This window comes from Urocitellus parryii, chromosome 11, assembly GCF_045843805.1.
Source record: "Urocitellus parryii isolate mUroPar1 chromosome 11, mUroPar1.hap1, whole genome shotgun sequence".
NCBI lineage: Eukaryota > Metazoa > Chordata > Mammalia > Rodentia > Sciuridae > Urocitellus > Urocitellus parryii.
In genome coordinates, this window is record NC_135541.1 from 5,353,433 (window position 1) to 5,379,489 (window position 26,057).

The 26,057-nt window shown below is 39.2% G+C and overlaps 1 protein-coding gene across 1 annotated transcript in view; it reads right to left on the minus strand.

Annotated features, from left to right (window-relative positions):
* The window catches only part of Rere (arginine-glutamic acid dipeptide repeats), a 150,867-nt gene that overhangs the window by 99,270 nt on the left and 25,540 nt on the right, over nt 1–26,057 (minus strand). The window contains exon 5 of the mRNA XM_026397970.2: nt 1,245–1,343. Coding sequence (XP_026253755.2) covers nt 1,245–1,343 — 99 coding nt within the window. The remainder of the gene's footprint in view (nt 1–1,244; nt 1,344–26,057) is intronic.

Consider the following 26,057-nt stretch of genomic DNA (forward strand, 5'->3'; position numbering starts at 1 on the left):
TTACGAGGCAGTGCCTCTGCCCAGTTGTTCCCCATCCTCATTACCGGACTCTATTTTTCCTTTGTCCTTTTCTACCACTTGAAACATACTGAGTTAGGATGGTCTTCCCTCTTAAAACATAAGACTCTTGAAGAGGGACCTTGTGTTCTTCTTGACACAGCTCCCAGCACAGCACCTGGCACATGATATGCACTCTATAAATATTGCTGCATAAATGAAATGAGCAAGATCAAGAAAGCACACACACAACTTCTAAATACTCTTCCTTACCATGTTTTATAAAACAGGTGAGGAACTTGTAGTCAATATGTCAATCATGGCCAGCCTTCATTTTGATTGCATTTACCTGAAGGGCAAATATCAAGCAATAATACTCCCACTGAAGACCATGTTTGCAAAAGCACAGGAAATCTCTAAGCCTATCACAGGAATACCTTTGAAAAGTCACAAGATGGGGATGTAGTTTCATGAGTACTGTCTGCCAGGCAGGAATTAAGGGTTTGCAAGTCTGTCTTTGTGGACACATTTCTTTCTCTCCAACTCCTTTAATAGGCCACAGCAACAAAATGGGTACATAAAATCTAGTGTATTTATTTCATTGAGTCGATGCTTCCTTCTTTTTGGGAAGTGGTGGGGTAGAACTGGGGATTGAACCCCTGAACCACATCCCAGCCCTTTTTTGTATTTTATTTAGAGTCAGGGTCTCATTGAGTTGCTTAGTGCCTTGCTGTTGGTCCTACCTCAGCGACCCAAGCTGCTGGAATTACAGGTGTGCACCATTGTGCCCGGCTGGTCTATGCTTTCTTGTTTTGATGAATGACCTTCAGTAGGTTAGGGGTTCTGTAAGCCCTCAAAATAAAAACAAGTCACCAGGGCCACTACTCAAATTAGATTCTGTATCACCTGGTTTTGACATGTATGATCTTAAAATACGGAGTTACTGCCAGTTGGCTTGCACCAACACCGACAACAAACCATATTAACTTTTATAAAAGTAACAATTCATTTCTCCCCTCCAAGAAGCTTGGGGCTATCTTTCCCAACATCTGTGGAACCTAATCTTACTAAAGTCAAGTCTTCCTGTGTAATTGCAAGGCTTGAAGGCTCTTCCCTTTGACTGATAAATGCCATGGGCAGTCTGTCTTCCAAATGAATCCCTGTTCCCCGAGCAGCAGGCAGGTCACACATGGAGGAGAGAACACCCTGATGGCCCAGAACCAAGGGAAATGTAGGTACATGCTCACCACTTCATCCTCAGTCCAGCACTTCTCGATCAGCTTGGGCACAGGCTTCTTTACCAGGCGCTGCAGGGCTTTGCCAGCATCATAACCACTTTCATGTAGCTAAGAAAACAATAATCTTAATTAGTTAAGGGAACCAAATAGCAGAATTGAATGCAAATCAATAAAAGGCAAGTCCTGCATTTACTCCAAAAGAAGAATCATGGAAGGGCCACAGAGACTCTTGAGCATTCCATCAGCGGGTAACCTGTTCTCATCCAACCACTGCTCACTGCTGTTCTTCAAGGGTACTTTGGTTTGGATCTAAAAAGTAACTTCCCCCAAGACCCAAATGTTGAAGATTTGGTCCCCAATGTGGCACTACTGGGAGGTCATAGGTCACTGGGGCATGCCATGGAAGGGGACTGTAAGACATTGGTCTCTCCCACCCTCTTTCACTTCCTGACTGCCTCTGGGTGAGAAGCTTCCTCCACCATGCTGTGCTGCCTCGGCACAGGCCCAAAGGCAATGGGGCCAAGCAACCATATACTTATACTTGAAAGTATAAGCCAAAATAAACCTTTCCTGGTATTAAGTTGATTTATTTCAAGTAATTGTTACAGTAATGAAAAGTTGACTTATAGGGAGAGAAGTAAGGCAATAATATGAATAGCATTAAGAAGGACAAAGCAAACATCTGATAAACATGTGGCCTTGCAGAGTGCTTGGCACATTCCTTGCACTCACTGTCTTCCTTACACCCAAAGGAAAAGTATTTTCTTATTTAAGTTTATGAAATAGGAACTCTCACCATTTCATTTGATAGCTGAGAAAAGTGAGGCACAGAGAGGTTAAGAGGCTCTTCACTCTGCACCATTAGGTGACAGTCCCAAGACTCAGATCCAACCAGCTGGGACTCCCACTCTTCTCCCATTTTCCCTGAAGCAGCCTAAGGACACCCTAGATTATGTTCTTTACTTTTAGTATTAAGTTTTTCAACTGCAGTAATTCATTAAAAAGCATTTAAGGTGCCTAAAATATAAAAAGTTTTTGAAGAAAACAATTTTGTTAACAGTATGCTAATTTTTTAGCACTGATGAATAAAGATGCTGGTATATCTACTCATGGCCTTTAGACTTTTGCAAAGACACTCCTCCCATGGCCTGTAAGCCCCCTTCTGTCCTACTTGCTGATTCCCAACTTGCAGATGATGAAGGGAAATAGCAGGTAGAAAGATTCTCTTTTTCAATCTACACCTCCAAACTGTAGCTGCCTCCAAAATCCTCACTAGGAATCTCCTTTTCATCATGCCTCTAGCCCTCTGCCGCCAGAAGCAGGTGTTTTTTTTGTTGTTGTTGTTGTTTTTGGTGGGGGGTAGACTCGTACATCCAGTGCCTAATACAGTCTGCAACATAAGGTGAGCCTCCTGAAGCAATCGCCAAACCAAGAAATGAAAGAATAAGTAAGTGAACACCTCTGACTATTGTACCTAGGCAGACTCTCAATTCACTGGAACTCATTCACCCACTAGGATTCAGGCAATGTAGTGGAAACTAGGATATAGCAGTGAAAAATCTACTTTCAGAGGTATACAAACTGGAAAAAAACCAAAACAAACTCTATGCCCAATCAAATTAAATAATAAATAAATTGGGGGAAGGGGTTGGCGCCTGGGGATGTGGCTCAGTGGTTAAGCATCCTTAGGTTCAATCCCTGACACCACCATCATCACCACATACGTGTGTGTTTGTGTTTGTGTGTGTGTGTGTATTTGAGTCAGGCATGATGGCACACACCTGTAATCCCATGGAATCAGAAGGCTAAGGCAGGAGGATCACAAGTTCAAAGCCAGCTTCAGCAATTCAGTGAGACCTTGTCTCAAAATAAAAAAGGGCTGTGCCCCTGGGTTCAAACCTCAGAAAAAAAAAAAAAAAAAAAAAGGGGAGGCAGTCTTATCTCAATTTTCATCATTTTCTAGATTAGAGAGTAACCTTCCAGAGATACAAAATAATTGATTAAGTTCTAAATAAAACCATTTATGTTTCACATAATTACCCACATCAATACTGTAATTTGTAAAATCTGATTAAAACTATGGTATAGTTCACAGGAAAATTTTAAAATTTTAGGTGCTTGATAGCAGGAAATTTCTCCTAAGAATATAAGTCCCACTCTAAAAGCAAAGTGCTGAGTGGGTGAGTTGAAATCACATATCATTATCAGGAGGAGCGGCTGTGAACTGTTTGCTGTGCTGCTGCTTTTGGCCATCAGCTGGAGGGTGGCTACTGCCCGCATAACCCCCCAGCTGAATTTCTGGAGAGGCACTCAGTGGAGAAAAAGGCATTTCCCTTAAACATATCCCAGTATTCACACTTTGTCTACAAAACTCTCCCCCGAAGAAGCCACTAAATTGACGTGATAACCTGAACCTCCTTCCTTTCCTTTGGTCCACTGTCTGATAGCCCTCTTAAAATATTCCTATTTCTGACCTCCCCATGATATAAACCTAATAAACACTTTCCCCCCTACCCTAACTCAAAGATGCATGTGCAAAGTACAAGGTGGGATTACATACCAAAAGTGAAGGATGTTTCTGGAATGAGTAGGGCTGGCACAGCACTGTGCTACATCAGTGTTTAGGAGGGCTGGTATAAAAGCTCAGAGAAGCAGCTGTGCTATGGCCACATGCCCCCTTCCCAGGAGTGACATGGACCCTGCTAGAGGGACACCTTCTTACTATTAACATACACCAATTTCTACCTGCCAGGAATCCTGTCTGAGAAAACTCTGGCAACTGAGCTTTACAACTTTAAAGGAATAACAGTATTTCCCCCTTATCCATGGAGATTGTGTTTCGAGACCTCTAGGGGATGCCTGAAACCTGTATACACGATGTGTTTTCTCATACATCCACACCTATGTTAAAATTTATTTTTAAAATAAGGCACACCACCAAGAGATTAGCAATATCTAGTAACAAAATAGGACAATTATAACAGTATACCATAACAAGCTGGGCAAGGTGGTGGCATACCCCTGTAATCCCAGGCTCAGGAGGATCAGCTAGCCTCAGCAATTTAGTGAGGCCCTAATCAGTTTAGCAAGACCCCGTCTCAAAATAAAATAAATAAAAGGGCTGGGGATGTGGCTCAGTGCCCAGTACTGATGATGATGATGATGATGCTGCTGCTGCTGCTGATGGTGGTGGTGGTGGTGGTGATGGTGATGGTGATGGTGATGGTGGTGGTGGTGGTGGTGATGGTGGTGATGGTGATGTTATTTAAAACCTGTGAATTTTTTATTTCTGTAATTTTTCACTTAATATTTTTGGACTACAATTAACTGTGAGGAACTCAACAGTGGAGAGCGTAACTGCAGGGGTGTAACTACATTTTATTAAACATTCTGGAAGTGCCAGGGTCTATGCAGCTCCCAACAGCAGTCAGTCTTCAGAACGCACCGGGACAGTGCCTGCAGGCCAGGGCTTCCTTCACCCTGCAGCACTGGTTGTGCCATACTGGCCTGTGCTAGGCACTCTTTCAACTGCTGGGGCAGACACAGATGCAACACTAAAGATAAAGAACACAAAAATGTGAGGCCAAGAAAAGCGTACCCTCTAAGAATCAACAGGAAGGACTGTGCTACAATGACACATGGTTATAAATACCACACCCAATTCGAGGGTCCTAAAAGGTTGGGTTCTACTATTTTTGCTGGGTGCATAGTAGGCCCTTCTCAAAAAGGCTTTCTTTTCTGAGTGACTGTGAAGATCTCCTGTCTTCAGAGAGGGACCAAATTAAGGTCAAGGAAGAACTAAACTGGACATTTCAACTTTATTCTTCACATAAGCTGGTACACCTACCAAAACACTAGCTATCTTATATCTTCAAAGAACTGGCATTAAAAAACATTTGTTTACCAATATAGCATCAAGCTCTAAAGGATTTAAATTTCACTTTGTGAAAAATATTAGATTGGTTTCCAATTTTAAACATCTGCTCAAGATCACGGAGATGATCTGTTTCATCAGGACATTTGATGTAGGCATCTCAGTACTGCTAAAGTCAAAGGTTCTTTAATATGAATAAGACTTTCTACCATTTCCCAAGGGAAGACTATTGCAAGAAATTACAAGGAAGATACTGGGGGGCTCGTAGAGGGTGCTTCTTATAGCTTCATTTCTAGCCATGGAAAAGCAATATAATTAAACCTTTCTGTCTATATTGTAGCCAAGTCAAGCTGGGAAAATCTGAAACACAGTTTGAATGTAGAATGTAGAGAACTGTACATATTTAGGAGCTACTGAAAAGATCACTGAGATCTTACACCATCCCCATCACTCCACCAACCACTGAAGAAAGATCTCATTTAGCAGAAACTGCTTGCAACCTCATTCCCCTGGGTGTGCAGTGTTTTGTTTTTATCCAAAGAACAAACACGAGTAAATCTCTCTGCAGCTTTTTAAAGTTCATAACTGTACTTCTATACTTGTGAAACCCATCTTCCCTAAAGCAGGGGTCAAGACCTGGGATTTATGACTGGGGAATATAACAAAATGGTGATTCTTCATCAATCCACTATCATTTCAGGTGGTTGCATCATAGAACTACCCTGTTTTGCTGTTTTAGCAATGTGTTTTATGGCCCACAGGCTTGCTCCACATATTGCAATGAGATGTTTGTTTCCTACATTTTTGTTTGGTTCCTTGTGAAAGAGCACAGGTGAACTCTTCCCCTGTTAGGGTCCAGCCTTCTTCTACCACATCTTCTGCTCAGAAGTGCTGGGACCATGAGATCAAACAGGACAATCCAGCTTCAGTGGCTTTCCATTCACTACACAAACAGCTACTGAGCAACTCTTTATGCCAGTAACTGGGCTGGCCAAAGGGCTACAAGGGCATGCAAGGACAGGCATGCATGAACTCCACACAGTGGACTCAGGAGGGGATTTGGGGGCTGAACACAAAAGCAGCCTCTGAAAAACACCTGGTTTGGTTCCACTGTGAGGACAGTAACCATTCCACTGATTCACTGTGCATCTAGAAATGGACACATTTTTCCAGCTGCACAAAAAGCTCTCAAGGACTCCAAGCCTTCTGCAGCCTGACAAAAAAGGCAAAGGACTCATTGCCAGCTTTGTCCCAGATCAGCTGCATTCCATGAGACACACGTGCCAAACACTCTCAAACATACAACAGCTCTGAACCCTGCAGTGGTGTCATCGCAGCGTTGGTACTATAGATGCACAACTCCTACATAAAACAGATCAAACAAGTAGGGGGGTCAATGAGCCAACAATGCTGACTGTCACTACACATCCACCCTGTCTTGTTCTAACCCCTGACCTGAAGGAAGGATTAGCATTGAGAGGACCATGCCATGAGTAGAAAAACACATTTCTGCATAATTGCCCAAGTTAAATCTGCTACTTTCACCCTGCCTGACAAATCATTCCCTGCTTATTACTTTCCATAATTTAATATATATAAGTGCTTTACTGGCAAGTTTCTCAAAAGAATAAATAATACTTAATGACTGCCTACAGTTTAATTAACTCATGATTGAACTTCTCCTGAATTGCCATAAACATTAAATTATATCCTTCCTCAAAGCTGCCATGGATAGAAATCTTGTTTCAAGCTTTAACTCCCCTCTAAACAATTCTGAAATTTCAGCAAATCTGTATGTTGGACAGAGGGTGAGATAACTTACCGTAATGCCTGGTTATAAAGTATGTTATTTTATAAAGCAAAGACAAGGTCTTAATTTAAATAAGATTGAAAATGTGCACATGTCCGAACACCTCATTTATATTACAGCAGTCATTAAACATCTCTAGACCTCAGGCAGTCTTATTAGCATAGACTCTGTGTTACCACAAGGTTTCACGTTTCTACTCCTGCTTCTCCTCTGAGCTGCTGTTTTCTGTCTGCATGATGTTGCACATAAATTTTCCTTTTGGCGTGGCTCAGCTGTCAGACGCCTCTGTTCTGTAATGAACCCATGGATTACATCTCCCTGCTCTGACATCTCTGGTCTCACACATCAAAATATTGTTCTTCAATTGTAATTTATAACTTAATTTAAATGTCCCTTTTCCTGTGACCTTTTTAGATCAAATGGCACTGCACCTGGCAGTCTGCTTCACAGAAGCATCCTTCTGCAATCGTAGCTATTGTAACAATGGCAGAAAGCCCCAAGTCAGCCTGCTTTCAGGCTGAATATCAAATAATTAATTGTAGTCCACTAAGAACAAAAGGACATCTCAGTCTCCTACTACGCAAAATGTTGTTTAAATTGCTAAAATAATCTTGAAAGGAAAAAAAGGTGGGATTTGGAATCCAGTTCTTACAGTTCTTCATGTGCTTTTAATTATTTCAATTATTTACACAAATGAGAAAGACTTGTCAAAATCTGTCAGAGACATAGTTTAAAAAAAATTTCTCCTAAACCATAATTCAGAGATATAAATACATTTTCATGCATACCCACATCACCAATGACCTAGCACCAAGTACAAAATATGATACTTGTATATGTTAAAGAAATGACAACTAAAACTACAAGCACAATGCTGATTTTTGTTTGGCCACTGCCACACCAAATAACACTATTTAGGCAACAGAGGGTGCCTCTGGGAGACTGAGGCTAAAATTGAATATTCAGTGGAAGCACATTTCACAGACAATGACAAAAACACAGAATTTAACTACTAAGCGTAAAACCTGGGGGAAAGGTCTGATTAATTTTCTGAAGAAAATACACAATCGCTGAACTGATCTTCCCTCTCCATCACTTTCTGTGTACCAACAATGTCCCAGGAATCATGTTGGCCCCTGAAGCTGCACGGAAGAGAGGCAGGAGTGGGGAGGGGTCTGCGGGGCAGTGCAGATTTCATCACGCTGTAGCTGGAGTACCAAAAGAAGAAATACAACCCAGAGATTCAGTGTCTGGCTCCAGGCCCCTTCCCAGCAAGCAGCAGAGCACAGATTCTACATAAACCCAATGTTCCATGAAGAAGTCTGAGACACAGTCTCTGCTCCACAACATCTGAACTTGCAGCTGTAGACAGGCACTCAAGTGGGAGAGATGGACACAAAGCCTCTCACCTGTGATGACGCAGCAAACACTCAGTTTTCTTGCATCTTGGAACTGAGGTGGGGCAAAGAAAGGAGGAAACTAGCAGCTCAAAAAGGAAAGACACATGTAAACCAAACAACAAAAACACACAATGAACCCTGACGGGGATGATATTTATTTAGTCTGGAAAATCATCAATTAAATCTTGAAGACCACCAGTCAGGGCACGATGACCAGCTGTGCCTTCACTTCACGAACAGCAATAACCCCAAAACACACTATTTTTGGAACTAACCAAAATAAGTTGTGACATGTCCAGGCCACACCTCACATATAACTCAACTCTTCAGACTGCCCTGAATCCTCCTCAGTTCCAGGCTACCCCTGTGACACTGCATTAGAACCCCAAGCCACTTCAACCTGGCAGTGGGCTTCCTGAAGGTGCTTTAGACCCACAGGAAGAGAGCTCCAGTCAGCAAGATTAGAAAGGAAGCACCATAGATGGTACTTCCACAGAGGCCAGGTAAGCCACCTAGAAATCAGGGGCCAGACCAAACTCGAAAGGGTTTTTCTTTTCTTTTCATTTATTTTATTCATTTATTTGTTTTTTGTTTGTTTCTCTTTACCAATTTCCACCAGCTGTCTTTTTCACGCTCTGACACTGTCTTCACACCAACACAAACACCAAGAAGAGCCTGGTACCAAAGACACAAGTTGGGAGTCCTAAAAGTTGAAGCCTTGGGGCTGAGGCTGTAGCTCAGTGGTAAAGTGCTTGCCTCGCATGTGTGATGCACTGGGTTCAATCCTCAGCACCACATAAAAATAAATAAGATACTGTGTTTTCATCTACAACTAAATAAATATTTAAAAAAGAAAGAAAAAAGAAAAATTGAAGCCTAAATAGAAGTAGCTCTGGGTTGGACTGATTGACTGACTGATTGATTGATTTTTAAATATCTTTATTTTTTAGTTGTAGATGGACAATACCTTTATTTGTTTATCTTTATGTGGTGCTGAGGCTCGAACCCAGTGCCTCACACATGCTAGGTGAGTGCTCTACCACTAATTATCTTGCTAAGTCTCAGTTTTCTCAGCCTCAGAAAGGGAGGAGAATCTACTTTGGAGGACTACTTAGCATGAACCAAGATCTGTGATAAGTGCTGTTATTAGTTAATTGCAATTAGGAACAGCTGACTAAAAAGGGAAGCAGTAGACAGATCACCAGGAAGCAGCTCATAGACAGAAGCAAAGATCCAAGAGCTCTGGACAGATTTTTGCTTAGGAGACTCCAACAGCCACATAGAAGAGCATTGATCTGCTACACCAGAAGACGCGTTCAGGAAAGAAAACAAGCTGGAGAGCAGGGGCAGCATGGATCCCCTCTGTTGAGACAGAATGAAACGGGGAGTGAAGTAGGAAACAACAGAGAACTTGGCATACTGTTGGGAACCCAGAGAAACTTGAGTCTGGAACTCAAGTGATGGGTAGAGAATTCACAAGCTGCATTTGGCAAAGCAGACTGTGGCTCTGCATTTCTTCAGCCCTAACAGAAAGGGCAGAAGCGGGTAATTCTTCAAACTTTCCAATTTACAACATTCCTTCACTTTATAAAGATTTTTAAAAGGCAAGATATTATAAGACATCTTAATGAATGAAGAAATGGTAATGACATTGATTCATTAATTCAGGAAAAAAATAGCCTCTGGCCTAGGCCACTTCCCCCAAACACTTAACAGCTACACCACTTACCTGGTTTGACTTAAGACAACAGGGATTCACCTTGTCATATTTTTAAAGTCTCTATGAAAACCAGGTTTATACCAGAGGTCTTTAAATGAAATTATGGATAATTAATCAGTTAGCCAGTTAGCACGGGAATAACCTCTCTTCTTAAGTTCACAATCCTTCCTTCTACCTTTGAATGTGATTCAACCACAGAACAAAAGAAAGCAGGGGCAGTGAGGACACAGGCTGCAGCAGTGCTCCTAAAGGGAGGAGGCAGCTCAGAACTGATCAAGTGGACCTGCTAACACAGCTGCAGCTACAACACAGGAGTGGAACTCTGGCCACAGACAGAAAAGCTACCAGCAGGTTCATAAATCCATTGTTCATATGCTTTTCTGAAAGATATTATCAGCTGAGAAAGACCACCAGTGGAAATTGTTCAGGGCCACAAGCAAAAACTAAAACATATTTTCATTGACTTTAGCATCTTCACCATTTTGAGAACAGAAACAAATATGTAACATGAAAATGGGCACAAACCTAGAGGGTGACAACAAAACCACAGCTGTATCCATCTCCTGTAGGAACTAGGAGACAACTCATAAATGCTGAATTGATCTAGAGAGTATAAAAGAAAGGTTTTGACTAGACCCCTTCAAAGTTAAATTTTAAAAAAACAAAAGCACAAAACATAGAAAACCTAAGTCAAGACTAGCTTCACCAGGATTAAGAAACATTTACATGGGGCTGGGGCTGGAGCTCAGTGGTAGAGCACTTGTCTAGCATGCATAAAGCAATGGGTTTGATCCTCAGCACCACATAAATAAATAAAATAAAGGTACTGTGCCCATCTATAATTTAAAAAAAAAGAAAGCTAAAAAAAAAAAAAAAAAAGAGAGAGAGAGAGAGAGAAACATTTATAGAAATGGCTTTACATCCTACCTTGTGAAATTCACATGCAGAATTAACTGCTCCCAATCCATGGGGCTTAGCAGCCTCAATCTTGGTAGTTTCTGACAAGGGATTTTAAGGTAGTGAAAACAATATTCCATTTAATCTTTGTAACTGTCTTGACAAAGTTATGAACAATGACAAAAATGGCAAATACCAAAGTGTGTAAAGCTCCGGAGTTAAGAAAATTTCTGTGTGGCTCATCTGTTACCTGGGAATTTTAGCTAAGCATAGAGGTAAGAAATAAGCAGAAAGCCTCTGGGCAAGAAAAACAGTGTTCCCAAGCAATGGCCCTGTGGAGGACCAAGAAGTCCCTCACCCTCAACCACAGAAACCTCGCCACTTCATGATACTGATTTTCCCAATTTGATAAGAGGTCTCAAAAGAACAAATCTGAAAGACTGTATGATTTCAGAGAAGAGCAGCAGCAAAAGACTGCTTAATGATGAAGACTCAAAATTTGGAAAACTGTGATGCAAACCAAAGATTTCAAACTCTAACGGTAACATGTCATTTTGTGTAATAGCCACTAGCAATGATCACTCAGAAGCATCAAGAAAGGTAGATTTGATACTAATTGAAAAAAACTACACCTCACTTCTGAAGGAGAAAAGGAGGAGGAAAGGCTACAGGAAAAGAAAGAGCAATCTTCCTAAAATGCTTGGGAAGCTAGGACAACTCAGCCCAACACTGTGGGCAGGGAGGGGACAAGCCAACTAAGAGATAGGGAAGTGGGGGCTGACAGTGCTGAAATCTAAGAACCCAAACAAATAGCCAGGAAGGTGCAAAGAACATGGAGTCTTCTGGAAGAGAGGCCTACAGAGCAAGGCTGTAGGGTAGGAAACTGAATTAGTAAAAAGCTATGGGGTCAAGGGCAGCATGGGCTTATTCGGGGACAGCTTAAAGATCAAGTTGACAAACATATAAGATCTTGTCCATAAAGCCACCAAGAAACAATACCCTAAGGAAAAGGGGGTAGAAAGGGAATTTTTTTGTGATTAAATATTCATACTAGTAATCATTTAAAAATGTTCACTGTAAAGGTATGGTTTAGTAATTAGATTGCATTCCTTTACTGCAGTAAGGTATGACTATAGATGTTTCAGTGTTAGTACATACAATGCTCAAGAAATATTAAAGGAAAAAAATCAAAGTGCAGAACTCTATGTAGATGTGAAAGACAAAAGGTTCATAAGTACTCATAAAGATACTTTATAAAAACATACATCCAGAAATATCAACTGTGCTGTTCTCTTTGTAGAAGAAAATTTTTATATTTTAATTTAAAACTTAAATATATGAATATAAGACTTTAAAATTTGAATTCTCATTTGCTAATAAAAAATTACAGGATCTGTGTCATAAAATATCCTCACACACATTCGCAGACGAATATTCACATAAGATTTTATATTCTGGTTGAAGACATTGTATAGAAATTTTTCAAATTTTTAGGCTAAATACAAAAGTCAAGGAAATGCTAGGAAGGAAGGAAGGAAGGAGAAGAAACAATTACAGGATATGGTGGCACACACCTGTAATCCCAGTGACTAAGGAAGCTGAGGCAAGAGGATCAAAAGTTGGAGACTAGCCTTAGCAATTTAGTGAGACCCTAAGCAATTTAGTGAGACCCTGTGTCAAAATAAAAAATAAAAGGGCTGGGGATGTAGCTTATTGGTACAGTGCCCCTTGGTTCAATCCTTAATACAAGGAGGAAAGAAGAAGAAGAAAAAAGAAAGAAGAAGAAGAAGAGGAAGAAAGGAGGAGGAGGAAGAAGAAAGGAGGAGGAGGAAGAAGGAGGAAGGAGGAGGAAAGAGGAAGGAGGAAGGAGGAGGGAAGAGGAGGGAAGAGGGAAGAGGAAGGAGAGGGAAGAGGAGGAGGAGGGAAGAGGAGGAGGATAAAGGAAGTTTGTCCTGGGCTATCATTTTTTAGTAGTTCTCTATACAATAGTAATTGTAACTGTAATAGGCCAAGAACACCACAAGATATCCACATCAAATTTCTCAGAACCTACGAATGTGGTCTCACTTGGAAAAAAAAAAGTCCTTGTCAATGTGATTAAGAACCAAGAAAAGCTGAAGCAGGAGGATCACAAGTTTGAGGCCATCCTCAGCAACTTAGTGAGACTATCTCAAAATTTAAAAATATAAAATTAAAAATTAAAAAAGGAATCATGAGCCAGGCAGGGCAGTGTACATCTGTAATCCCAGCAGCTTGGGAGGCTGAGGCAGGAGGATCACAATTCAAGGCCAGTCTTAGCAACTAATCGAGGCCCTAAGTAACTTAGTGAGACCCTGTCTCAAAATAAAAAAAGCACCCCTAGGTTAAATTCCCAATACCAAAAATTTTTTTAAATGTAAAAATCATGAAATAAGATCACTGTAGATAATCCAGGCAGGCCTCAAATTCAATGCTACCATTCAAGTGAGGATGATCAGAGAGAGAAATGAGGCTGCAATCAAAGACTACCAGCAGCACTAGCAGCTGGCAGAGATGAGGAACGGGTTCTCCACTGGAGTGTGGTCCTGCTGATGTTTCCTATTCCTGGCCTCCAGAACCATGAAAGAATATATTTCTGTAGTTTTCAGCACCAGGTTTGTGATAATTGTTAACAGAAGTCACAAGAAACTAATACACCAACCCTCAAAATTTAGGGGTAAAAAAATCACTTAGGAGAACTATAAAACAACATTCTGAAGTATACTTCAAGAGAGCATGAGAAACACATACTAGGACAAATATTATAAATGCCAGCCTTTTATAGTACTTGGGAGAAGGCACATTAATGCATGAGCCCCTCTGAGACTCATGGCTTGGTTTGCTCTAACAATGAGGCTGACACTTAGGTCATCAGCATCTTCATCAGACGTTGTCCCACATGGTATGCAAACAGCAAGAACTCACATGTTTTTATTACTGAAAAAAATAAATAATGAATGGTTTTTCCCAAAGACTTCAACAAGTGTTTATTTGTTGTTGTCATTCTTGTTTTTGGTATGGGGATTAAACCATGGTCCTCAAACACTGCATCACACCTCCAGCTCTATTTTTGTTCTTTATTTTGAGACAGGGTCTAAGTTGCCAAAGCTGGTTTTGAACTTGTGATCCTCCTGCCTCACCCTCCTGAGTTGCTGGAATTATAGGTATGTGTGCCAGCAGGCCCAGCTCTTAGAGCCTCTTCGTAAATGTAGAAAGGATAATTCATCCCAATTTGCAAAATACTGTTATTAATGATTGATACAGGCTCAAATATATTAAAATGTTAAGACTGATATTAAATATTAAATGCACATTTCTTTTCTTTTCTTTTTTGTACTAGGGATTAAACTCAGGGGCACTAGACCACTGAGCCACATCCCCAGCCCTATTTTCTGTTTTGTTTAGACAGGGTCTCACTGAGTTGCTTCGTGCCTAACCATTGCTGAGGCTGGCTTTGAACTCTGGATCCTCCTATCTCAGCCTCTCAAGCCACCAGGATTAAAGGCATGCTCTACCATGTCCACCTTAAATGCACATTTCTCACAATACCAATCATTATCAAGAAAAAGGTCCTTATGTTAACAAATGAACTTTCTAATTTTTGCAAAACAAAAATGAAAGAATCACATTTCTCAGTCCCTGCTGACAGCCAAGAAGAAAGGATGGAGACACAGGAACACGCATGAAGCATGAGAAACTTCGAAGTGGCTGAAGAGCAAATCCTCTAAGACATTTCAAGAGGACTGCTATAAAGCCCTGCCTGGCCTCAATTCTGTTCTGTCTCCAAGGTTAAATTATTATGTTTCTAATTATAAGACAGGTGCATTTATTAATTTGTAGATGATACCACACTTACTTTATAAAATTATTGTGAAGATTAAATTAGTTCATAAAAAGCACTTAAACTTGTGTCTGGTATATAAGAACTCAATCAAAAATAATACAATTTACAAAAAAATTATAATAATAAAATTTACTTTTATTATTGCTACTAATGGCATTAGGTAGCTAATAGTTGAAACCTAATAAGTTGAAAACAACAGTGATAAACTTAAGGTCCTGTGCCTGGTTCAGAGTTCAGTGGGAAAGCTCAGGGCAGGGGAGAAGATGATTAGCCAAGGCAAACATACAAAGAAAAACACAACAAGTAACAGGAGACTAAAACAAAAAAGAATACAGCATGCAAAGTGGCATGAGCTGAAGCTGTACTTAGAGATGAACTGTGGGAGTGGCTGCCAGCACCTCGTAGCACCTCACAGTGCTCAGACCTGAAGTGCACTGTTCTGGTGAAGGAGCCCCGGCTTAGAAGACATGTAGCAAGGCTGACCAGAGGAAAAACAAAATGGTCACACACAGAAATGGCTAATATCACAATGTCAGATGAAACTTGAAAAAGAAACCAATCATGAAAGGCTGGTATTATATGACACCATTTACGTGAAATCTCCAGAACAGGCAGGTTCAAAAAGACAGAAAGTAGCTCAGTGACTGCCAGGGGCTGAAGGAGAGGGGACAATGGGAAGTGACGGCTAGTGAGTACAGGGTTTCTTTGTGGGGTAACAGAAATGTTCTAAAATTAATTGTGGCAATGGTTGCACAAATCTCGAACATACTAAGAACCATAAAACTGAACACTTCAAATGGGTAAGCTAGATAGAATTTGAATTATATCCCAATAAAGCTTTTATATGAAAGGAAAAAAATGGCTGAAGAATCTTGATGGGGTGGCTCATAGGAAAAGCAGAGCCCCGCCTGTGAAAGGCTGTGCTAGGAGCAAGACAAATTAAAAGAATCTAGGATAAACTATTCTGTTAAAACTATAAAACACAAGTCACAAAGGTTTCATCATCAGAGGTTGTAATATAAGTGGCCTTTATCTCCCATCCACGCCAGAGAAACCAGATAATGTTCTCCATCATCTCAGGGAAGAAGAGAGTGGGGCATGAAGCTTTAAGCAAAGCTACAGACCACCTGAAAAGGAACAAAATAGTAAGACAGTAAAACTTAAAAGCCATATGCATCCAAAAAAACCAAGAAAAAGAAATAAATCAGGTGATTTCTTACACGTTGCCACCTGGAACTTAAGAATAGAGGGAGTTTATGAAGTTCTTATCGAAAAGAAAGTAAAACTGGTAAAATTTTGTAACACTTAATTTTCAAAACCTAAGCTCAAAATGTTTCCAATTGGTCAAAACACAATAACTAAAAGTTGAAATTTATATATTATTATGTTAATAATCAGTTGAAAAGGTATGTTTTACCAGAAAACCTCAACTGCATGGTGTCTGCATCTCCACTAACAGGACTAATTAACAGCACAGCATGCAGCAGACTCCAATAGCCTGTTATTACACAAATAGAACACTAACAGCAGTACTTGTCAAGACTGATTTATATAAGGTGCAGCTCTGAAATTTATTGAATTTCCATAATAAGAAATCATGAAGCATATCAACTTTTCCCATTATTCTTTTCAACAACAAATCAAGAACCCTGAAAAGACCCCACCACTCTTCCTTAAACCAAATCAGCAAAGATTAACCATTTAATGTTAATTCATTTGAACGGAGAAATACTTAAAAAAGAAGAATATGACTAAAGAGTGTGTGTGTAGAATGAACATCAGAATATTTCTGACCACAGGCTTTTTGTAGACTCCACAAAAGGGCACCCAGCAATGCCTAATGTAAGAGCTGAGAAATACACCACACATCCCATTCTTGTCACAAGTGCTAAAGAGCTAATCCAGTCTGGAGGCCTTGGTGACTTTTACTAAAAGATCAACAAACTTTTACTAAAAGATCAAAAATCTGGGCACATGGTGCATAACCTATAATCCCAGAGGCTTGGGAGGCTGAGGCAGGAGGAATGCAAATTCAAAGCCAGCTTCAGCTATTTAATGAGGTCCTAAACAATTCAGTGAGACTCTGTCTTTAAATATAGCACAAAATAGAGCTGAGGATGTGTCTCAGTGGTCAAGTGCCCCTGAATTCAATCCCTGGTACCCCCCATAAAAAAAATTAAAAATGGGGAGGGGCTGGGAATGTGGCTCAGTGGTTAAGCACCCCTGGGTTCAAAAAAAAAAAAAAAGGAAAGAAAAAAAGGTGAACAAAAAGAAATCTATAACAAAAATCTATCAATTTAATATTTTTAGAATAAAACAAAGATGAAATTGATCCTTACAGTAGGCTAATCTGCATATTCTGCTATAGCAACCTCAAAACACCAAGTTCTGGATTATCAAATATAATATGGACTGAGCCTTATTTTTGGATTCCACCTTTCAATAAACATTTAGGACCTTTCCACCAAAAACCACATATCAAGTCAGGGTAGAGAGCTCAGGAAATGAAGATGACCAATATCAATGATTAACAAACAGTGGTATTTATAGGTCACAGATGAAAAACCATTAGGCTACTGGAAGACTTGAATTCTTTGTTGAAGCAGATGTGGGTGTGCATAAATAAATGAGTAAACAGACACACTGTTGAATATGTAAAAAGCTTAATCCAAATATCTAACAGCCATCCATATTTCAGGGAATAAAGCTGTCTCCATTGAGATAAACTCCTTGCTGCATGATTATAAATTTTACTTTTATAAAGTGAGTATGTATATAAGTGTGTAACACACACACACACACACACACACACACGGAAAAAGAGAGTGAGTATTGGTGAGAAAAGGTAAACATAAAAATGGTAATAAATTACTACGAAAAAGTTGTTTAATTTTATTAGGAAATGGAATAGATGCCCCAGCGCCAAGAAGGAAATCCAGTATCAGGGTAGCAAAAGTAAGTGAGCATGGTTTTTCTAGAAAACCACAGTCTCAGGCAATAGGGCTTTTCTTTCTGCTATAGTTTCTAAGCATGAATATAAAGGTCTTATTGTAAACAGAAAAAAAGATTTAAATAACCACGTGAGGAGAAGACAGGCCATCTGTACGTTGCATAGCATCATGTTTACAACTCATGCAAGCTAAAAGTGAATGGGGAGCCTCTACCAACTGCACACACAGAGACATTTCAGACAAGATCTTTCGGGGAAACACTATTCCTCTTCATATTTGAACATAATTGTATTTAAACATAACACATCAAAATGTAAATAATTTAACATTTACAATTACCACAATTTAAACTATTAAAGTAGAGCTGGGATGTAGGTCAGTGACAAAGCACTTGGCTCACAAGCCCAAGCCTGGGTTTGATGTCTAGTTAAAAAAAAAAAAAATTAAAGTACTATAAAACATATTATTATTACATACATAAAGGAATATGCCCATTATCATTAAGAGTACCTTCACCTTCCAATAAGACAAGAAGATATTTCTTCTTTCTCCACAGTAGTACAAAATTGCTCTTATGTAAAAAGATAATACATGTTAACATGTATGAGCAAAGAAAAACTGTCCAGAACTATTCTGCAAGTTGCCCACTGGACCAAAAACAACAAGTCATGTGGCCATGAAAATAAGGTATTTACCACAGTCCTCTCTTGCCCTCAGGGGATCATTCTAAGACTTCCAGGGGATACCTGAAACCACAACGGTGGTATCAAACCCTTTATGTTTCTCTGATACCTACATACACATCTTCAATAACATTTAATCTATTAGGTACATATAAGATCCAACAATAATAAATAATAACAAAATTTTAAAAATCATGTCTAATTTCAATAAAAGCTATATGAAAGTGGTCTCTCTCCCTGTACCATACTTGCCCTTCTTCTTAGAGTAATGTGAGATAATATAACTGCCTACAGATGAGATGAAGCAAGGTGAATGATAGACACTGTGATTCAGCATTAGTTGAGTATTTCAATGGTCACTTGAATACAAGCACTGGAAGACTGCTTCAGTGGATCCAATAACTGAAAGGCTACAAAGTGACTAATTGGCAGGTAGCATATACAGTGTGGATGCACTGCACAAGGAGAAAATTCCTAAAATTCACTCCATCCAGGTGGGTGGACTGGGACAATAAAAAGAACATTACTCAGAATGGCACACAATTTAAGACTTATGAACTGTTTACTTCTGGAATAGTCCATTTAATATTCTCAGACTACAGTACATAGGATATGGAAACCACAAAGATACAAACCACTGATAATGGAAAAACAACTGTATAAATTAGTGTCTCCTCCTTTTCCAATGAAAGCACTTATATTAAAAATGTGGGGCTGGGGTTGTGGCTCAGTGGTAGAGTGCTCACCTAGCATGCAGAGGCACTGGTTCGGTCCTCAGCACCACATAAATGTAAAATAAAGAGACTGTGGCCACCTAAAACTTAAGAACACTTTTTTTAAAGTATACATGTGGCTCAAGTTTTATATAACCTACGAACCACAAGCATTAAATTAAAATAAACAACTCCCAATAAAAACATCTCAGACTGGATTAAAAAGTAGGGAACAAATGCAGTACACAATAGATGCATTTTAAATACAAAGAAAAAAATAAGATTTAAAATAAGAAGCTGGAGAAAAGATATACCACAAAAACAAGCTAGAGTGGCTATGTTATCACCAGATGTGAAGAAAGACATAAATGTACACGTGTCATGTGTCTAATGATACAACTTCAAAAATTCATGCAGCAAGCTGGGCATGGTGACACACACCTGTAATTCCAGCAACTCAGGTGGCTGAGGCAGGAGGATTGCAAGTTAGAGGCCAGCCTGAAAAACTTAGCAAGACTCTGTCTCAAAATTAAAAATATAAAGGGCTGGAGATGTGGTCCAGTAGTTAAGCACCCCTGGATTCAATCCTCACCCCCGGTGGAGGGGACGATGGTGCAGTATATAGCAAAAATAAACAGAACCAAAAGGAGAAATAACCAAATCCATACTCTTGGATGAGGGCTTTAATACACCTCTTTCAATAACTAAGAATACAACTAGATAACAACAACTTTAATACAATATAGAAGAGCTGAATAATATCAATCACTTTTTAAAAACTAACGATACAGCCACACACCCAATAACTGCAGAGTAAAAATCATTACAAGTCACATGAAACATAAACCTAGATAAATCACATGCCAAACAAGAAAAAATTCTCAGTATATTTGAAAAGACTGAAACCATATGGAGTGCACTCTGACTACTACAAGGATAAAGTGGAGCCCAGTGTGGTGGCACAAGCCCAGATGCTGAGGAAGGAGGATCCCAAGTTAAAGGCAAGCCTCAGCAACTTAGTGAGGCCTTAAGCAAGGTAGCAAGATCTTATCTCAAAAAAAAGAGCTGGGGATATGGTTTAGCAGTTAAGTACCCCTGGGTTCAATTTTGAGTACAAAAAAAAAGGGGGGGGGGTAAAAAGTAAATTGGCAATATATCAAAAATTAAAATTTAGAAATGCTACAAGTATCAGAAAATTAAACAATTTAATTCTAAATAATTCATGGGTCAAAGAAAAATATTTCAAAAAATCTGCAAAACATTTTAAACAGAAAGATAAAACAACTCAAAATTTGACATAAGATGAATTACTAAGATCCCACTTTAGGAAGCTGGGGGAGGGGGGGGACATCAAATTAAACCCTCAAATAGGTAGAAACACTTTTTTTTTGTGGGGGGGGGGGTACCAGGGATTGAACCCAGAGGCACTTTAACCACTGAGCCACATCCCCAGTCCTGTTCATTTTATCTTTTGAGACAAGGTGTTCCTAAGTTGCTGAGGCTGGGTTTGAACTTGTGATCCTCCTTCTTCAGCCTCCCAAGCCACAGGGATTACAGGTTTGTGCCAAGGAGCCTGGCTAGAAACAACATTAATAAAGAGAAAACCAATGAAACCTAACTCTGGCTGCCTCAACAGATCAATAATGTTGATAAATTTCTATTAAAATTGGTCAAGAAGAAATAAATTAGCAATTTTAGAAATGAGAAGGGTCAACATTAGCAACTATAAACATAGGCCTATGTCTATTTGTAACTTGAAATAACTATTCATAAATAAGTACTTAGACATGGATGTACTGTGAATTCTAGCAAACATATGGCATCAAAACAAAATCATTAAAACTTTAGAAACTCTTTAAGAAAATAGAGAACGAAATACTAGCCAATTAATGTTTGAGGATACTATTACTTTGGTATCAAAACAAGGCAAATACATATACATACGTACGTGTGTGTGTGCGCGCGAGTGTGAGTGTGTGTGTGTGTGTGTGTGTGAGAGTGAGAGAGAGAGAGAGAGAGAGAGAAAGAGAGAGAGAGAGAGAGAGAGAGAGAGAGAGAGAGAGAGAGAGAGAGAGAATGAGAATATGTCTGTGTGTGTATGCTGAGGAGGGCCTCGAACTTGTGATCCTCCTGCCTCAGCCTCCCTAGTAGCTGGGATTATAGGTGTGCACCACTGCACCCAGTTACAAAAAATTGATTTTCAAAATAAGGTTGTCAAGGCAATTTAATGAGAAAAGACATCTTTTAAGAAAGGTTACTCCAATAACTGGCATCTGGATAGAAAAGAAAAAACTCTTGGAGGGAGGGGGCAAAGGGGTAGAAATGAGGTGGAATGACTTAGACATCATTATCCTAAGTACATATATGAAGACATGAATGATATGAAAGTACTTTGTGTACAATCAGTAACTTGAAAAATTATGCTCTACATGTATAATATGAAATGATTGCATTCTGCCATTCTGTATAACAAATAAATCAATAATAAATAAATAACTGAATAAAAAAAGAAATACTCTCAGCCCAACACGCATCATATACAAAATTAATTTAAAATATAAAAACCAAGATTTTTAGAAGGAAGTACAGAAACAATCTTTGCAGTCTTTGAATCAGAGATACTTATACAAAAAGAAAACAATGATTTATTGGACTTGAGCAAAATTAAATATAAAGGATAGCATTAAAAGAAAAAAAGATCACTTTATGGAAAAATATTCACAATATACCAAAGAGGGTCACAAAGAAATTCTATCTTTTTTCTTTTATTTTTTTGGTACTGGGGGATTGAACTCAGGGGCACTTGAACACTGAGCCACATCCCCAGCCCTATTTTCTATTTAATTTAGAGACAGGGTCTCACTGAGTTGCTTAGTGCCTCACTTGTGTGAGGTTGGCTTCAAACTTGCGATCCTCCAGCCTCAGCCTCCCGAGCCGCTGGGAGTACATGTGTGTGCCACTGCACCCAGCAGAACTTCTATCTTAAAGACAAAAAGAACTCTTACAACCAAATTATAAAGGACAAATAGTCTAATTTTTAAAAAATTGGACAAAAAAATTTAAACAGATACATTATAAAATAGTATATACAAGCGGGTGATAAGACTTGAAAATATGTTCAACATATCTAGTGATCAGGAAATTAAAATTAAACCTTCTATGATCTATCACTATACACCCCCTAAAGTAGCTAAAATTAAAGAAACAGACACGACTGAGTCTTGGTTAAGATTATAAAGAACTGAACTTCTAGGGGCTGGGGATGTGGCTCAAGCGGTAACGTGCTCGCCTGGCATGCGTGCAGCCCGGGTTCGATCCTCAGGACCACATACAAACAAAGATGTTGTGTCCACTGAAAACTAAACAATAAATATTTAAAAAATTCTCTCTCTCTCAAAAAAAAAAAAAAAAAAAAAGAACTGAACTTCTAGCGCACTGCGTATGGAAGTAGAAACTTGCAATCACTGTGGAAACCTGTGGGATGGTTTCTTGAAAAGCTGTCTACTCATAGGAAGCCACTGCCCCACTCAATCTGAGAGAAATGAAATACAAATCCATACAAAGACTTGTACAGCAATGTTCATCAAAGCTTTTTCCCTAATGGCCAAAAGCTTGGAAACAACTGAAATGTTCATCAGCAGGTGAATGGCCAAAAAAAAAAGAAAAAAAAAAATTGGTTAAACACATACATATCCACTCAATGGAATTCACAAATGAAACAACATAAATGGATATTAAAATTATTTTGCTGAAAGAAGTCACACCCAGCTAGGCGTGATGGTGCATGCCTGTAATTCCCGCAGCTCAGGAGGCTGAGGCAGGAGGATGTGCCCGAGTTCAATCACGGTACCCCACGCAACCCCCCTGCCCCCAAAAGTCATACCCAAAATATGACACACAGTATGATTCTATGACACACAATTCTAGGAACTGCCAACTGCTCCACAGTGACAGACAACATTAGTGGTAACCTAGGGCAAGAAGCAGAAGTAGGTTATAAAGGGCAAGAGGCAGCCCTGATGGCTGCTAGAAATGCTTTCGTCTCTTGATTATCACAGTACTTTCAAGATACATACAACAGAAGAAAGGGGAAAAAAATACATAAATTACAACCCATTAAGTAGTTTTAAAAATTACATATTAAAAATCTCATTTGTGAGGGATGAAAAAAAAGGAATCAAAATAAGTAATCCAAGATTTTACACTTAAAAACAGGTCCATGTAAATGTCATAAAAAACTGACAGTTCAACCAGGCAGTGGTTGTAATCTCAATGATTCAGGAGATTGAGGCAGGAGGACTACAAGTTTGAGGCCAGCTTCAGCAACTTGGCAATAAAAATAAAAAATAAAAAGGACTAGGGATGGGCTGGGGTTGTGGCTCAGTGGTAGAGCGCTCACCTAGCATGCACAAGGCACTGGGTCCAATCCTCAGCACCACATAAATGTAAAATGAAGATATTGTATCCACCTGAAACTAAGAAATAAACATTAAAAAAAAAAAAAGGCAGGGGGTTAGGAATGTGGCTCAGTAGTAGAGCACATCTGTGTTCAATCCCCAATGGCAAATAAAATAAACACACATATTAACTATTTTAAAATATATATTTAAATAGTCTGACTGAGATGTTTAACAAACTCTAATGTGGCCACACAGATTTCATATACGTTGCCTAACCACTCATAGGTTTATTCCGTGGTATGTATACGTGTGCCAGAAATTTAAACCCAGGGGCACTGAACCACTGAGCCTGTCCCTAACCCTTTTCTTTCTTTCTTTTTGAGATGGAGTCTCGCTAAGTTGCTGAGGCTGGCTTTGAACTTGCAATCCTTCTGCTTTAGCCTCTCTTAGCCACTGGGATTTCAGCCATGCACCACCATAACCAGCTACCTTGTTTTAAATCTATGGTCTACTGAAGAAAACATAAATCTCATACAATGTATATATCTTTCAAATTTAAATTAATACAGCTCAAACCTTCTACTATTCTAAGGTAACCAAAACAAACACTAAGGCTGGTGATGTGGCTCAGTGGTAAAGCGCTTGCCAAGCATGCATGAAGCCCTCACTCAATCCCAAATTTTGCTAAAATAAATAAATAAAAACGTGTTGCCTGGCACAGTGGTGCATGCCTATAATTCCAGCAACTCAGGAGGATCACAAGATTGAGGACAACTCATCAACTTAGCAAGATGCTCTCTCAAAAACGAAAAAGGCTGGGAAATATGGATTAGTGGTAAAGTATCCCAAGTTCAATCCCCAGAACCAAAACAAGCAAATAAACATTAAGGTCTCACAATATTTTTTCATTCACTTTACTTTATTTCCATTAATAGATTTAATGAAGATAGAAAAATATTGAACTTTTTTGCAATTATCACACAAAAAAATTGGTAGATCCTTGATTTCCTAAGTTGCAAGTCATTACTCTGGCCAGTTCTGTGATTCTCTGATACCACTTACCTAATTTTCCTACACCAGCTGGGGATGCAACAATCCAACTGAATTCTGAAGGTATCTACCTGGAGTCAGTGTCAGGTCTACATGACTGTCCCCATTTCAGATACTAGTTGCAAGACATATTACTTCTTTTCTTTTCAATTAACATTAAATTTTTTAAACTTCACTTTTCATTAAGGAAGTATCTATAACCAAACCACCAGCCAGTACAATAAGGAAGCACAAAAACTATAACACTAACCTTTTCAACTAATAACAAAACAAGCACACAGTGCACAGCCTTTTAGTGGCTAAATGCATCAGTTCTGCACAACACAAGACACGGGAGACATCATGGGCCAGTCAAGACAGGAAGAATGTCAAGTGATGGCAAGGCAGCTTCAAGGAAATAAAAACTCACAAAATCAAAACCTCTCTAGCAATGCTAATGAAATCTTCAAAAAGAACATGTCACAAAGGATCATGGACAAAAATAGCTAGAATTCTTTCTGAATAAAATTATACTCTACAGAATCCTTAGAGGGTTTAGATAAAAATAGGAAAAAAGTGCCAAAAATAGACATTTAATTAAACACAGAAAAATCTCCATCACTCAAAACTCTCAACTGATCAGCAGTTATGAAAGCAGAATTTTTCATACCCTTTTTATTTTTTTCCCCTGGTAGGACTGGGGTTGGAACCCAGGTCCTGCACAAGCTAGGAAAATGCTCTACTACTGAGTTGCACCTCTGGCACCCACCCACTCTTCTCTCTAAGGTGCTGAGGCTGGTCTTAAACTTGTAAACCTCTGGCCTCAGCCTCCTGAGCAGCTGGGATTATAGACAGGTGCCATGACACCCAACTCATAAAGCTTTTATACAAAATTCTAAACAGAAAGAAGTTCATATCAAAGTCTTTCTTTTAAGAGTTTATGGCCCTTGTGAATTCATAAACACTTGTACCTAACCCACAAGAACTGTTTGAAGTATCATCAATTTTTGAGGTTCAGTTATCTCATCTGTAAGATAACTGCAAAGGTCTCTTCTGGCTCTGTTATTATATATGTTCAGAGAAAAAAATTCTTTAAAAGCTGGGTGCAATGGGACACGCCTGTAATCCCAGTGGCTCAGGAGGCTAAGGCAGGAGGATCACAATTTCGATGCCAGCCTTGGCAAAAAATGAGGTGCTAAGGAATTCAGTGAGACCCTGTCTCTAGATAAAATACAAAATAGGGCTTGGGGTGTGGCTCCAGTGGTGGAGTGTCCCTACATTCAATCCCTGGCACCAAAAAAAAAAAAAAAAAAGACAAAATCAGTGAGAAAGTATACAAAAGTCTACTTTAAAGTACACAACTGTATTTTATGGAATGTGAAAAAAAATGCAGTTATTTAGAACACAGCACATTCTCAGAAAGTTCCAAAAAACAAAAGGCTATTATAGCTTTATGTAATAACCACCTAATTAAACCAGGAAT